At 37.0% G+C, this 16,790-nt stretch overlaps 2 protein-coding genes across 3 annotated transcripts in view; one reads left to right on the top strand and one right to left on the bottom strand.

The window, feature by feature from the left end:
• Positions 1-13,433, top strand: part of plekhg6 (pleckstrin homology domain containing, family G (with RhoGef domain) member 6) — a 25,953-nt gene extending 12,520 nt beyond the window's left edge. For both annotated transcript variants that reach the window (XM_038284449.1, XM_038284448.1), the window contains exons 14-15: positions 1,460-2,985; positions 12,909-13,433. In XM_038284449.1, coding sequence (XP_038140377.1) covers positions 1,460-2,985; positions 12,909-13,089 — 1,707 coding nt within the window. In that variant the 3' untranslated portion in view covers positions 13,090-13,433. The remainder of the gene's footprint in view (positions 1-1,459; positions 2,986-12,908) is intronic.
• LOC119783111 (lymphocyte activation gene 3 protein-like) lies at positions 13,430-16,790 on the bottom strand. Its single transcript, XM_038284450.1, has 8 exons — positions 16,563-16,790; positions 16,329-16,449; positions 15,406-15,626; positions 14,909-15,163; positions 14,541-14,828; positions 14,217-14,453; positions 14,001-14,122; positions 13,430-13,764 (listed from the first exon to the last, which is right to left on the bottom strand). The coding sequence occupies exons 1-8, from the start codon at positions 16,612-16,614 to the stop codon at positions 13,669-13,671; spliced, it is 1,392 nt and encodes a 463-aa protein (XP_038140378.1). The 5' UTR covers positions 16,615-16,790; the 3' UTR covers positions 13,430-13,668.

Raw genomic sequence — 16,790 nt, 5'->3', positions numbered from 1 at the left:
CAGAGACATACATTCCATTACCTGACATAGGAGGAAAGAAAGCAAAGAGTACAGAGATATCTTTGGAGAGTTGCAAGGGCAAATCTGATCTATAACTTCTATATAGAAAGCTTTATCCTCTTGTATCTAATCCATTCAAAAAGGGCTGGCCCTCCGTCCTCCAACCAGACGCCATCTCTGACACTGCCTAGAGCTTCCCCTTATTTACTGCAAACATCTGGGGTCATTTGCTTCTTTGTTTTAACAAGAAAAGGCGGAAAGCTTGTCCTGGCATCTAGAATTCTTAAAGTCATAAAACACAAGATAAGCTTCCACAGAATTGATGTGGAATGCGGGGGCCTTTTTCCTGATTCAGTTTCACACCATCTCTGGTTGTTTATTCTGGAAGACTTTTGACCTTCTGTAAACCAAGCAGAAATCTCTCCTGCAGGCTTAAATAATGTTCGCCCCCAGGAGATACTCATTTTATGGCCTGGTGCTCTAAATACTTACCCATTAGTAGTTTTAAATCATTAACACAGTCTTGTTCAAAATTAAGAAATATGTTCAAGTGAGAGTGTTTACACATGCCATAAGATTAACTGTATTAAAAGCTAAAAATAATAATTTTTCTTTAACACGGTGTAATGTGAATCCCACGCAGCTTGAAGGTTAAGTCAGGTGACTGTGACAGCTACTTTTCCAGGACGTTTTCCAAAGCTAATTCTTAAAGAACAGATCCTATCCTATTTACATTCCAGTGATGCTGGACCTTCAGCCTCCTTATAGAGTAAAATACAGGAGGGCATTATAAACAGTCTAGGTCAAAATGATACAGCTTTTACATTTGTTTAAAAAAAAAAAAGGTATATTCAAGGTCAGTTTTTATGTGTGTCTACACACTCTAAAAAGAAAATGCTTTCCCAGATTAAATGAATTGCTTCAATTGGTTAATAGTAATTGAATTAAGTTGATCCATCTGAATTTTTTAGGTTTAGAAGTTCAAAACTTGAATCAATTCTAACTCATTATGCTGATGTTGTGTGATTGATTTCATAAAAACAAAGGCAAATTGTTCTCATTTTATGAGTGAAACTCAATTAAAGGGTGATGAGGACAATGGGTGACAGTATTTAAGCAAAAACCAAAAAACATTGGATTTTTCACAGGCTGTATTTAAGGCCACTTAGCCTCTGTATTTTTTACTAGAGGTTGCTGAACCCTTTGGTGTGAAGATCATTGTAAAACAAGATAATCTTAATAAATTAAACTGAGATTATTACACTTAACACACACCGGACAGATAGAGTAAAATTAGTCTGAGTGTGGATGGGTGGGGGTTGGTGTGTGTCAGGGGGACTTTGGCTTGCATCCAGTCCCTTACATCCTTTACCAAAATCATATTAAAAAACTATGACATGTTTAAAATAACTAACTAAGAAAATTTTAAGCTGTTGTTTGTTTGCTGTTGTTTTATTAGGAGGAACTGTTGAGCCTGAGAAAGAAAGAAGACAACAGGCTGGACAACGTTAGGTTACATCAGCTAGAGTCCAAACCTGCTCAAGACATCAAGAATGATGACATGGAGATAGAGGAACAGCCCCTCAAGCCATTAAAGCAGAGAAGCCTTATGGAGGAACTTAACGATAAAATAAACAAGCAGTCGTTTAATGGATCCGAGGAAGCAAATCAGAATCATCCATCAGATCAGTTGTCTCCAAACAACTCTGGACTGCCACCTATGTACCCAAAGCAGGGCAGCAACACACAGAATTCAGTGCGTAAGAACATCCCGACTCGCCAGCCAGCATTTAAACAGGAATGGATAGAAATGGGAACAAGGAAAGGACTTGCTAGGAAACCATTGGAGGAAGATGGGAAAATAGTTGAGACTCAGTTGACAAACAATCAAAGTACAATGTGGAAACACAGGGGGGATTTGGTTTCTAAATCAGTCAATCATTTCACTCCAATTGAAACTGCAGGTCAAGGAAGATACAACCCTCCTAGACAACCAAGACGTCTAATAGATGAACTTCCAGATGTTGACTACCCCACAGATGATGAGACTACTTTACAAGTTCCTCATGAACCAATAATCATGTCTAGGCAGCAGTTTGTAAGACCACCTGTAGAAACACAAATATTAAAAAGAAGCAACTCAGATATGCAACTCACGACACAGGACACCAGGAAAAACTCTGTCTCCAGTCATATTGGAGATGCAGAAACTCCCCCTGACACTGCTGGCTTCCCCCAAAACTTAAAATCTCCTGGGTTACGGAAGAGAAGGCCAGGCAGCACCAATCAGGGCCCTCCGACTCCAACATCCAAGCAGTTCCTGCAAGAGCCAACTCAATCTCTGGCTGCTCCAAGCAGTTATTTGAATTCAGACACTGAAAACAGCTTAAACCCAAAGAGAAACTCTCTTCCTGCTAGGTTTAACTTAGACCCCCAACGAGGGGTCAGTCCAATCCCCCAGAGGTCCACCAAAAGCAAGACTCCAAATCCACCCTTGAAGTACTCATCGGACATTGAAGCCTTTTCTGAATCTGAGCTCCCAGAAATGAAATTCCAGAACATAAAGCCCAAATTTAAAGACTTCAGGAGTTCCTCCAGTCCTAACATGCTAAGCAGAGAAGGGCAGGGACCTCGTAGACCCTCTGATAGCTTGTACACATCAACCAAAGAGGAAGAACGTCCCAGCTCAGGATACAACCCAAATGAGCACACTTCACGTGTTGAGGGAGTTTTGGAAAGAGCCAAAGAAAGGGCAAAAGATAAAGGTGGAATAAAAAAAGACAAGCAAGCAAATGCAACCAGTCCAAAGTCAAGATACCTGCGTCCTTCCTCCCCATTTTACAATGCCCCGTCGCCCACACCCAGCGAGGGAGGTAATGAAACAGATGTGGAGGAGGTGGCACTGATCAGACCCACAGTCCTCACAGTGAGTGCAGGATGGAAGGAACAGCTGGTGGACGGAGAAGAGGATGACAAAAGCAGCAGGTTAGTAGGAAGTACACCCCTGTTTCTACATACATTCAACATCATGTTGTTATGGCAACAAGAGGAACTTTAAACAAACATGCATACAGGAGGCATCCGAAACAATGCACATTTCTTTTTTTTACCTTTTTAAAATCAAGTGGGAATGCTTATGCATTCCCACTTATTGTTGTTCACTTCAAATTTTTCTGACTCTAACTAGTCCCGCAGTTTTCAACCGATTTCAACAATTTTGGTATCAAAACGTTCAGCTTGTTCAGGAGAATTGTGCTATGTCTTTTGGTAAAGATATTTTTTGTAGGTTTCGCGATATTCTGCTTTTTCTGCGTTTTTTTTGTCCCATTCAAATGCATGTAGAATTCTTAGATTTCAGCAAAATTCAGATAAAACTTTATCATGTTCGACCTTTAACTACTTCAGCATACTTTCAGCTAGAAACACCATTCAACTTTTAAAATGTTTCCGTATCTTTCTGCTATTACTGTTTAACTCAGCTTTTTGCTAACTTTTACAGTTTTGCTTCAGTGAAGCTTCAAACTTTAAAAGAAAATTTTAGGATTTTCAGATTTATAATGGAAGTCTATGGACGGAATTCTTCAACTGCTAGAGTGCCTGCTCTAGCTTTTGAGCTGTTCTGGTTTTTCCGAACAAATTGTTCTCAGTCCCTCATTTTTAACTCAATTGAAATAAATTATACATCAAAACGTAGGGATTTTTATCAGGATTCAGGAAATATAACCCTAATTTATGTGGCATTTACAGTTTTCCGACAGTTTGGCCCAGACCATGAAGAAGTCCACACTCCCCAATAGAAATCCAATGAGAGATTTTCCAAAAATCACAGACAAAATCCAAAACGATACATATTTTCGTATCGCTCCCATTTATTAACTATTTGATGTACTAACATGAAACTTGGTATACAACATCTTCAGAACCTTCTAGCACTCACATTGAAGGAATTTCTTCAATATCATTTATGGTTTAGCTGTTTAGCTGACTTGTTCGGGCATAGGAAAACGCTGATTCTGAGAAAAATCCTCAAACTCAGAAAATGCAAATTTTTACATCGTCACCGTGGCCAAATAATTTTTAGTAGAAACATGAAAGTTTGCACAGTCGAAGCCGAAGGATGGCTGACGCCAACGGTGAAAGAATTTTTTGAATACCTTTTACGGTTTTGGCTCACCGCTCGTTTGTTCACAGGGGAAGTTTTGCTTTAGGGAGTTCTGTTCTACCATGGAACTCCATGTTATTTAATGAGACCAGCAGGATTTACAAACCTTTATATTTCTCCTTCCCATTAAGGTTGTGAATGAGCTACAGCCATGAAAGTTACCCCAATCGGAGACAAACGATAGCTGTCGCTTAGACTGAAAGAATTTTTTAGATACCATTTACGGTTTGTCTTCAGCACTCGTTTGTTCTGAGCTGATATTCCCATTCAAAAAAGCCTGAGAGGAAAGGAACGAAAGTGATGCGCTTTTCTCTCTTTCACTGACAGGCTCGTTAAGCGTTGTCAAGGTAACCGAGCTTCAAAGGGATTTTACCTCTGCCACTTTAAACAGCACATTTTAATCTAATGGAGGGAGACAACACTGATTTAACATTAGGAAGTGGATACAATATGACTACTGGCCATGACCCTTCCCTTCACACGCAACCCTGATAGACTTTCAAAATAAGACTCCGGGGACCCTTCAAAATAAAAGCCCCTACATTAAACTCATATTTTTTCCCAGCATATGGCTAAACATTATGACCCAAACTCAACCACTTTTTTAAAAATGAGACTCTAGGGGGTTTTCAAAACACACCCCACCGAAAATTTCAAAATAAAAGCCTCCCATTGCCGCTTTACCTACTGCCCTAATAACAAGGGAAAAGAGTGATTTAACAATTGGAAAGTCATCAAGTATCACTGCTGGGTCTGACCCTTTTCTCAACACACAACCCTGCTAGACTTTCAAAATAAGACTCCAGTGACCCTACACAATAAAAGCCTCTATATTATACTCGCATATTAATTGATGCAAATGGCTCAGCATTATGACCCAAACTCTACCAGCTTGTTTCTATTAGACTCTAGGGACCTTTTCAAAACATACCCCAGATGAAATTTCACAATAAAAGTCTCCCATTTACGCTCTAATACAGCATCTATTCACCCAATAACATGGAAAACCAGTGATTTCATATTTAGGATCTATATCACTGCTGGGCATGACCCTTCCCTTGACACACATCCATGTTAGACTTTCGAAATAAGACTAAAGGGACTCTACAAAATAAAAGCCTCTTCCTTACATACACTCATTCATTGTGCCATATGGCTCGTAGCTATGACCCAAACTCAACCAATTTCTTCAAATTACACTACCAAGGCCTGTTGACCACACACCTCAGTGCATATTTCTTAATCAGGTTCTAAGATTTACACTGTAATAAAGCATGTGCTAACCTCGTAACATGCAGCCTAAGCCTGCCAATGGTGCTGTCATCAACACAGCGGCTCGTAACATGCAGGTTAATTTTTTTTGATAAATTCAGCTCCTTAAGTGGTATTAGCTCTCTTTCTATAAGCTTCTCTCTCTGTCCTTCCTCTGCTTCTCATGGTCAGTCTTGCACATAGGTTTGTATATTTTCAATCCTCTAAGGATGACACTGTTTTCTTTATGCTGATCAACCAACACATTTTAAATAATTTCAAATTGTTGTGCCACGTCTTGACATTTCCACAATTTCAAAATTTTGATACTTATTTAATACCATCTTCCTCAACATTTTACTTCCCATCCTTGAGCTACTCATATTTTCTTCAACCAGATAAGATTCAATTTTTTCTTTGTAATTTATTTTCTGATTCAGCTAATTTAATATTTTTCAGCCTATGCTGTGAACCTTGGCTTAATTTTGCTCTTTTTCTGGACAGGAATTAAGCTTTTCGGTTTGCTGCTAATTCATAACATGCCTGACATGTTTCTGGGCAGTAGGTGGCCCCACCTCAAAATTTCTTTAGAAATTTTTCTAGAAACTTGATAGACATTATATTAAGACCCTTCTAGTGCACACATTAATGACATTTTTGATATTATGTATGGTTTGGCTTTGCAGCTTTTAAGATGAGTTTCTTTCTGCCATTTTAGTGCCAAATAATTCTACCCTAAAAAAATCTTCAGATGATTCAATTGTTTTCTGCAGTTTGAAGTTTCTGATGACTTCCTATCACATTTTCATATGTTATGCAGTTAATTTCAGCTTTTTACATTCAGCAAAAAAAGCATTCCCACTTTGCTGTTTCTCCGAAACAGCTTTTTCTAGTTTTAAATACACTTTAATGTGCTTTTGGGGATTTTGTGTGAGACAATAATACATAGCAAATTATAACTGGATTTAAATACGAAGCAAAATATTCATAAGTTTTTAAAGGTACGTGGTCTTATAAGACATACTAATCCAAACTTAAAGTATTCATTGTCCAAAAGTTAGAAAAATTGCATACACCATAAAATTAAAATATATAAAACCAATCTAAACGCTCACCTGCAAGAAACTTTTCTTTTAAATCACAGCAGCAGCCCAACATTTACTTAGGCAAGACAAGTTTATTTGTATAGCAAAATTCCATACAAAAATAATCTAAAGTGCTTTACTTAAAGTGCCACCTAATTTCGGCCCTCTACGCAGCCACATTTTACCATAAATGGTCACTGCGAAGGACCTCATGAATGTTCAGATGGATTTTAAAGGGTAGAGCAACAAGTTTAAGTTTGGCTGTCATCCCAACCTCTAATTGTACTGTGGGCTCGCTGGTTGCCAGGTTTGCTAACTGGTGGCTGGCAAACATTTTATTTAACGGTCCAGAAGGAAGGTGGTGACCTGTCCATGGCTTCTAAGCACCTTTGTCTCTTTAGGTTGGCACCAATGCTCAGAAACTTGACCTATGTTCACCCTTATTTTACTTTGGGTTCGCTTGAATCTCAGACTTCCATTGTAGAGAAACAGAAATTCCTCAGAGCAGTAATTTGGCCATTAATTATGTGGCAACACCTGCGCTCCTACTACTTTTTTATAAATGGTGCAGAATTCTTTAGTTTCAATGTTGGCATTGTAACCAGAAGTGAATTTTTATGTATTTGGGACCTTTCAAAATGTATCAAAACAAGACATACGGTACTTTTATTCTGCACCATTCTAGCTGACATGTAAATGTATTATTTTAGAAAAAATACTCTTATACTCATATTTTGATGAAAAAACTTGTAACTATGACCCTCAATGCTATTTTCAAAGGAATCCATTTTGAAGACAGTGAAAAAAATTAATCCGAGGCAGAAATAGATGTCTTGGTAAGTGAGGTGAAAATTCGGAATAAAATAAATGTCGTAGCCAAAATAGTGATATGAAAAGTAAAAGGAGGTACTTTGAATGGCAAGACATTCACAATCTGTTTATATTATATTATATAACAGTATTACACTAAGAGTGGGCTAAGATATCACAGAGCAATAGATAATTTCACATAAATATTTGACTGAATACACCTCAAACTTCTAGTAAGATTATTTTACAAAGATGATTTCTCTACATAGTGAAGAAGATCAAGGACAAAAAAAAATAAACAACAACAACAAAGAAAAACCCCTATGAGTTACTGCAACATTTGATATCTCTTTGGGATTAAGAAAGTAATTTTGAACTGAACTGAATTGAATTTCAGAGTAGATAAAGAGACTCAGGGTTGATTTGCATGTTAGACATACTTATGTTGATCTCTGGGCCACCAAACATATATTTTATATGTTTTCAAAGAATTGTTTAACCTTTATCCAGTGTTTCAGTCTGGGAAAAAAAAAAGTTATTTCCACAAACCAAAGTCAGAAACTGCAAGAACAGGAATGATCCCCTTTCTAAACTAAGACAACCAGGGTGCGTAAAAGACTGAAACAAGACAATCCAAAAATCACAAACTTATTGCTAGATGAGAGAAAAAAATAGCAGAAAAACATTATTGGGTGTTTTTTTTTCTTACAAAGCCAATATGGCTTTTATTTTGTTTTTAAAAATATATAAAATATGTAATATCTGTGGCTTTTAGATAACCTTTAAATGAGGAAGAGCAACTTCTGCAACAAAACTATGCAAAGACTAAAAATTATATTCTATATTTGTTTTGAAGATCTCAAAATTTTATATCATTTGGGCTTTTGCATCTTTGCATTTTATATCTTACTTTTATCTGCATTTTACTTTTGTATCAAATGTGTCAGAAAATCCATACTAAAGTTTAGATTTAGAAAACATAAAAGTGCTAAAAGGCCCACACCAACGATTATATGTTGTATATTTGGAAAATAATCAGTATTCTTATTATTTTTTATTCTTCATCTACATAATCTGTTACCAAGAAGAAGCGGGAGTTACGCATTTAACACCATGACTTAGAATAGAAATAATCAAGGGCATCAATGTTTCCGTTGACCTCAGTGCTTACAGACACACTGTGGTGTTTTAGCATCAGGGACAGAAAGACTTGCATAACTCTGTATTATCTGATGCAGGCTGCACTACTGCATGCTCAGTACGCTAACCCTGATTTTGATAGAGCCAACTTGATTCTGTATGACATAAATTCAGATTCTGTGTTGGTTTAATTTGTTGTGCAGTTTTTCATATATATTATATCTTTGTAATAGTAACAGTGCAAAATTAAAATATGTCTCAATAATCTGTCCATAGATATAGAGACTCCGTATGTATGACCCTGCCTTACCTCAAATGCCTCATTTTAAGGCCAAAACCAGCCTGGATACCTCAACAACACATTGGGACTAGATATACATACAAGCTTGAGAGAACTTGTGCATGGTTTAGAAAATAAAAACATATATAAGTAAATTCCTTTATTATATTAATCATGCATCTTCCTTTTTAATACTACCCTGGGCAAACATATATGTGGCTCCAGGGGCGTCTCTAGGTTTAAGAGACAAGGGTGGCTCAGCCCCCAGAAGATAATGAACGAATTTTTTCAGTGCACCTGCTAAGGCGTTGTCTAAGACAAGCGTGTAACTTTGTGTTGAAAGTTGGTGGGGACGGCTCATAAGGAAAGGGAGCTACCTGCGCGAAGCCTTTTTTTTTTTGTTGGAAAGGATAAAGCCAAAAAAATGCGAATAACATTTATCAATTTAATGCTTATAGTTGAAAACATAACTGTTACAATATTCACTTATATATTTTGTGCAAAAAATATCACATAAATCTAAACAGACAGTACAAATCAAAGAAATCAAATAAATATATCAATTTTGTAGAACATTTATTGATGGTCAATTTTGGGTCATTTTTTAAAATTAATTTACTTTTAAACCAGGACTCGGACAAGATCTTATGGGACCTTAAGCAGAATATGATTAAGCAACTCCATCTTTCTGTCAAGAACATCCACCAGCAGGGTATCCAGGGGGGGATTTACCATCAGGCAATACTAGGCAGTTGCCCAGGGCCCCAAGTTCTGGGGGCCCCATAAAACTCTGTTTCCATGTATGGTTAATACAACTAATCCTTATTTGTGCTCATTAATTATGTTTTTGATAAAAATCCTTTGGCTAAAATGCCATCAGAACGCTGATAAATAGAGAGGAAAAAGGGACAAGAAGAGAGGGACAAAACCTAGAACAAATAATGGATGTCTATTCTATTAACATTTCTCTATCTTTAGAATTGGTCTGTTTTATGGGTTTACTTCTCAGGGGGCCCCCTGCCTGTCTTTGCCTAGGGCCCCAAATTTCCTAAATCCGCCCCTGAGGGTATCAATACTGATTTGATAGAATCTGGGAGAGCGGACCATGTTCAACCATCCATTTTCTTTAACCTTATCCCTCAGTGGGATCAGGAGGTGCTGGTGCATATCTCTAGCCACGTTCTGGGTGAGAGGTGGGATCACCCTGGACAGGTCACCAGTCTGTCGCAGTATGTTCAACCAGCTTAAAAGTAATCGGTAATCAGATTTATTATTTGCACTTTTACTAAGTGATCTTTCTAACTCCCTTAAATCTGAAATTCCAATGCCAAAATTGTTTAAATCTTTTATCTTTGGACCCCCTGCAGAGTGACGTCACACCTGCAAGATCCTATCCTTACCTTCCTGCTAGATTGCAAAAAGCAGCTTGCTCATGAGTTGTCAACTTAACGCGCTAAATCTTAAATGTACATATAAAAGAAAAAGGTGCGCAGTGCTTGCTACTGAATGGCAACACTATCAAAGTCAGGAAAAAGTTTTAAGTAAAGCCGGGATTAAAACAGTAGCTACAAGAAGCTTCAAATAAAAGGTGTTCTTTATGTTCAACCTAAACACCAACTCCGATAGACCATCAGTAGAGCAGGTGTTTAAATTAATCAATCACTGCTGCGAAAGCTTATAGCAGTGAAAGCTAATATACCACAGCCATCACTTAATAAACGCAAAATAAACAACCCTCTAAAAACGGAAAACTGTAATGGACTGAAAGTCCTGTTTTTTATGTGGGAAATTATTTGCGTGTGTTTTAGTATAATTCTGATATATTGGCGCTGCTGTCTGTTTCTATGGCAACGATACTGAATGTAGTGTAGCTTAGAGACCTGCACGGGTCGAGTTTTACCAACCCGCACCCGCCCGAACCCGTTAGGATGACTACCGAACCCGACCCGTCACCCGCGGATATCTTCAATTCAAATGTTATGGGGAGAGGGCGGAGGGGGGTGATGGGGAGAAAGCGAGAGGCAACAGATTCTTTTTTCTGAGTTTTTTTGTCGGGGTTTGTGGACGGTGAGCAGCGGGGAGAAGTTTTTTTTATTTTCTTTCTGAGGAGCGGCATGAATGGGGTTTTAATCAGATATATACAGCACCGAAAGCAAAATACGTGTACAAAATATTGGTGGGGACATGTCCACACCAGTCCTTAAGGAAGTTACGCCTATGATTGTTCAGATTAACTTGTCTTCTTTATGGCTTTTATTCGGTCCTTTACTGCATTTGTTTTGGGAAAATATGAGGAAAAAATAAATACAGAAAAAAAATATATATTTTTTAAAATCGCAAAATAATTATAGGGTGGCTAATGCCAAAGAAAGGGTGGCTGAAGCCACCCTTAAATAGGTCTAACGACGCTTATGTGTGGCTCAGTTCCAAACTGGATAAAACAGTCCTATAAATACCTAGGGGAAAAAAATTAAACTTTTGTAAAGCAAGAATTTGAAAATTGCTTGTGTAATTCCTTTTATACAAGTTTGGAGTCCTCAGATAGAAATAGTGCTATGTAATATCATTATTTTCAAGTAGGTTTGTATAATTTAGTAATTTTATAAATCCTTAAGAAAAATCAAACATTTCACATGTGTGCTTTCACTATTAGGGAAATGTCCAATCATTGCTTTGAGGCACTAAACTCTCTCGGATGCTGCCTCTGCAAGTCTTTGATTGAGTCAGTTTCAGCTATAATCTCACTTGACAAAAGTATTTTGATTCTTTACTACATTTTTGGCTTAACAGTGGTGTAAACTCTGGCAATCATGACCTTTAGTCCAAGTGCTTTGTATGTTTTAGATTTTTGTCCTACTTTTAAAACACTGAACGAGTTGCAATCGCAGATGTTTCGTAACAGGAAGGTATCTCAAACAATCAAGGCCAGGGACCCCGAGTATAGAAACCACAAATAGATTCACTCTTCCACTATGCTTGGTGTTATGTTGTCATGCATGCAGCAAAATATATATCAAAAAGGTTACAGCATAACTTTATAGTCAATGTTACTATATATTAATTTGAATTTACTAAAATTAAGAACCAGTTTTGACTTTTCATTTGTTTTAATAATTGGAGTTGCTATAGCTGTACGTACCCAACATGAAATATTTCTCAGTATATTTTACCTCAATACTTTACCTCAGTATAAGAGCTTTTTTCCCCCACATATTTATCTTAAAATGTGCCACATCCAAGTCTGTGGATATAAATAATTCACCCAAACTACAATTCTCTGTCCTTAAAATAGTGTCATTTGCTAATAATTTACATCCTTACTGCTCAGAGTTATTTTGTCTTTTATAACCCTTTAGCTCAAAGTTTTTTATGCGGCTATTTATCTGATACTGCTGTTTGGTAGCTGTTACTGTGGAAATTACTTGTTAGCAAAGATGAATTACTGCAAGGCCAACTTGTCTCTATTTGACTGCTGAACTATTACTGTATAAAGAGCGCAGTTGGAACATTTTGTAAAATTTATTTCTCAATGTGTCCGTCTGTTTTCTACTGAAATGAGTTAACAGGGAGGAGTTGGCCAGTAACATACTGAGTGATATATGAGAATGGAAAATTAGATATTTCTGCCTTGCTCATGTTTTTAACCACAGCACTCAGTGAGCATTCTGAAGTCCTCATTATCAGGCTAAATAGGTTTAGCTTTTTCCAGACACATTTTTGCAATTGTTCTTCTTAATTAGTAAAATGCATGTATTTATACTGATTATCTGATTGGTGAATGTTAAAGGACTTTAAAGATGTATTATTCACCGAACATGCAGGTGCCAGGCGTCTGCGCTTTCACATGCATGCAATGTATTTATTTCCTTTTTATTTATAAAAAGGAATAGAAATGTTAACATTGGAATTTATTTTAATGTTTTTAGATCCTTAAAGTTTCTGGTCATTAGCTGTTTTGCGTATGTCTGCCTCATATAATCTCAATTTATACAATTATGATTGTTGTAGTTTCAAAACATTTAAGGGGTATGAAGACTTTTTTGCTGTTCAACTCCTGAAACAAACCTCTTTAACGCTTAGATGCACCATAAATTGGATTTAAACATAAAACCTGACTGTTTTATCAACGTATATATGCAAAAATCTGTTTTAAGGGTCTGTTTCCATTTCTTTGTTTCAGTAATACCCCTTTAAATGGCGTAAATGTGGACTGGACAGGCTGGTGCTTCGATGACGACGAAGTCATGGATCACATTGCTCCCAGAGGGGAAGGACTTCTGGAGGGAATCAGCCGAGTTTTGCCTGACTGGGGTTTCATTGAAGGTCAAGAGCAAGACGATGGAGAATACAGTCAGGTGTAAATCTGGAAAAAGACCCTCAGTGAGCAATACAAAGTCAGTCCTGTTAAATTAGCTCAAGACCTGGCAGTGAGAATGAAATGTTTAGCTAAAGAATAAAAAAGCAGGAATGCAGATTGATAAGTATGAGTTATGGTTGCACTAGCAAATGCAAAAAATGTTTCTTCAGTATCAAAATTTATGAGCAAAGCTAATTTGTAAAATATTGTAAAATATTCAGAATCATGAATATACTGTAAATTCTGCAATTTTATATTGTGATTTATATCATATTTTATTTATATCACCCACATCTTCTCTTTTAGCAGGAGAATTCTGTACATTAGAAATAAAAACAACTTTATTTCTGTTAAGTGCACTTTATTTTTTATATACATATACATAATAATCAACACAATTTACAGCTGAAATTAAATTACAGATTGAATTCCTTTATAGTACCTGCTACAAAGTCTGCTATTAAGTTATTTACAAAATATGTGCAAATAATATCCTATATAGGATTTTTACATGAAAAATGACATTTCACCAAGAAGTACAACTGGAAATGTGCTCTTGCAAAAAAAATCTAAAGGGTTCTTTTCAGTTTTTCACTCGGTTCTTTTCTAACTCTTCACGCTCGTTGGAGATGGTGTGAACAATAGTCTCCAGAGCGGGATATTGAAGAATCCTTTTCCTCTGCAAAGAAGAGATAACACTCAGTTATTAAAGGCAAACAAATAAGAGCTGAGGAGTATTCGTGAGACCTAGGATTTATTTATCAGATTTAAAGAATCGATCAACCTGAGGTTGGGTTTTATGGGTCAGGATTTTAGTTTTGGCAATCATTTTTTTCCCGTTTGAGGGGGAAAAAAACAAAGAATTTCCAGAATTTTTCAGTATAGTTTCTAAAGGAACTGAAATGTTTAACTTACCCTTTGGTGATTCTTGTACATCTGAGCGAGGATCAGTAGCAGAATGACGAGAAGAAAGCTGAGGCCGATCACGGTGCCGGTGTTACTTGAGGCTGCTGATGATTTTTCTCCACTCAGACCAGCTAAAGCAGAAGAGAAAGATTATGTTGTTAGATTTCCAATAAAGATAAATCCAGTCTCCTTATGAAGTGAGCATTTATTTCAAGCCTGTCTTACCCATTAGATAAGCCTGCGTGGTCACGTTTCCCAAAAGTCCACTTTTCCCAAAGTAACGGCATGTCCATTCACCCCAATTATCTTCCACTGTAATTGTCGGTCCATGCAGGATTGACCCAACTGACTTTGTGCCATTTATGTCATAGGTCACATGGACCCACTCGTAGTTGGTGACTTCGCTCGAGTCTGACAGTTGGCAGCTCAGCATCACAGAGCCTCTCTTCTTTGATTTGACAACTGAGGAAAGAAGAATTAAAAACATTAAAATAAACATATTACTGCGAAAAAAAATTAGAAGCAGCTGGATGCGTTGTAGAAACATACCTTTAGCAACAACAAGCTGCATTGACCTTGTCAGTGTTTGTGTTTTTACGATTCCCGTGCACCTGTACTTGCCCTCATTTTCAGGCTGGACCTCTTCAATTATAATGGACTTGTCCGAGGGTGATGTAGAAACAGAGCGGTTCTTAAACATGGGCGAAAATTCGCTGTCAAGTTTCTCCACCATCGCCCAAGTGGGTGAAATCCCCGGAGAGAACATACAGGGCATCGTGAACGGAGACCCCAGTGCAGCATATAGTTTGATGTTGTCCTTGGATGGCTGGATTATTCCTAAAAAGGAAAAATTTATTTTATAAGTGTGATCTAAATCAGTACAAACCCCCAAAGCACTTAAATGATCCGATTCTCACCTCTAACAGAGAGCTGCGCTGTGGCTTTCCATACATTCTCGGACTCGTGGATGAAACATGTCCAATTTCCTGCCAGCTCTTCTAATGCCTTTTCCTTGATGAGTCTTCCACTTTGGTTTTTTATGACTGAATTCTTTGGCTCGTATGAAATACTGTTCACCATCCAATTAACTACAGCACCTTCAGGCCAAGGTGACATGGTACATTGAACAGACACGACATCCCCCAACATAGGAGCCGACGGAGAGAATGACACTGTGAGAGAGGAAGGAAAAAAATTAAGTTTTAGTGTTCAATAGTAGCACAATTTCTGCACCTCAGAAGCTTACATTTAGCAAAGAAAGGAATGGCTAAATCTAATCTGTAAACTTCATTTATAGTTTTTCAGCTTATCCAAAGAATGCAACATCAGCGGATCTTGTACTAGAATTTCTTTCTACCAACAGTAAGAAATGCCAGAAATACAAGAGCTCAAACTAAAACCTTGAGTTTCTTACCTTGAAGAATTCGGAGCATAATTCCTTTTTCTATAACACGGCCTTTGAATTCCACCTTGCATTTATAAAGTCCGCCATCTTCCACGTTCACATCGTTTATTTCTAGGCTGTACTTTCCTTTGACAAAGTCGGAGTGTGGGCACCGCACCCGTGAAGACCCTTTCTGAAACCAGCTAGAGCCCAAGTACTGCAGACCGCTGCTTTGCTTTCTCCAAACCGTGCTGTGTAAAAAAAAAAAAAAAGAAACATCAGAGTCAGGAACCATGCAGATAAACTATGAAGAGACAAAATCTCTTTATCAATAAGGTAACACATCTATATATTTTTGTTTAACATTGGAAATACATGAAATAAAAACATTTGGTACTAATGACGTTAAAGGATAAGTAAAGGGAAAAATATATCTTAAAGGCATCTGGATTTATTTTTATTTTTCCTATTCATTTTTAGTTTTGTATTTATTTGTGAGCTTTTTGTAACAGTCAGTTAATAGTACCAGTAAGTCTATAGACAAGTGGAATGGTCTCCAGCTGTGCAGGTAAAACAAAGACATTTTAGGGTCTATTTGCAGAGAGAGAATTGAAATAAAAATTATTTCATGATTGATGCAGCACATCAAATATGAAATAGTTAAATAAACACTGAAATATTGTTCATGTTCTGGATATTTTTCTTATCTTTTAATAAATACTATACACAACATCATCAAATCAAATCTTGATAACCAGTTACTTAATTTTGTGCTTAAAAAATGTTTACAGAGTTAATTTGTTTATTTACCTTTGATTTGATTTCAACATTAATCTAATTAGTTATTTTCCTATTTTAAGTAGTTGTGTACGTTATAAATTATTAATCAGTTGTACTGAAGCAGAAGGGAAATCAGCATGGATAAGCAAAGAGTGCTGAGATTTGTGCCTTACCCTTTGTTGTCTTTACTCCAGGTGATGGCAGCAGGATCACACTGTGGTATTTCACATTTACAAGGTAGCACAACCTGGGAACCTGCCTCAGCCGTCACCTCTGTCATCTCACATCTAGCTCCTAGAATTACAACACAAGATGAATAAACTGTGAAAATGAAAACTCACAAAATTTAGAAATATATATGTGATGCTTTTTAGATCTATTTAAAAAAAAAAAACTTGTAAAATTACCTGTTGTGAGAAGGAAAATCCCTCCAAAGAGGACAATCTCCACAAGCATCATTTTACTGCTTCAAAAGTACTCCCTCAGTTAAAATAAATCCTTCAAATTGGACCAGGCTCTATTTTCCACCTCCTGGATACAGTTGCAGTCCTTCACTGATGTTCTCTCTCATGTGCTTTTATCTCGTTCAGCTTGGGGAGGTTATATATGAGCCCGTGGGTGAAAGTGGAGGCAGA

Source organism: Cyprinodon tularosa, unplaced genomic scaffold (assembly GCF_016077235.1).
Source record: "Cyprinodon tularosa strain WSP-4 unplaced genomic scaffold, ASM1607723v1 ctg2, whole genome shotgun sequence".
Lineage (NCBI taxonomy): Eukaryota > Metazoa > Chordata > Actinopteri > Cyprinodontiformes > Cyprinodontidae > Cyprinodon > Cyprinodon tularosa.
Note: the sequence above shows the minus strand (reverse complement) of the source record. Positions and strands in the feature narration are given on the sequence as shown.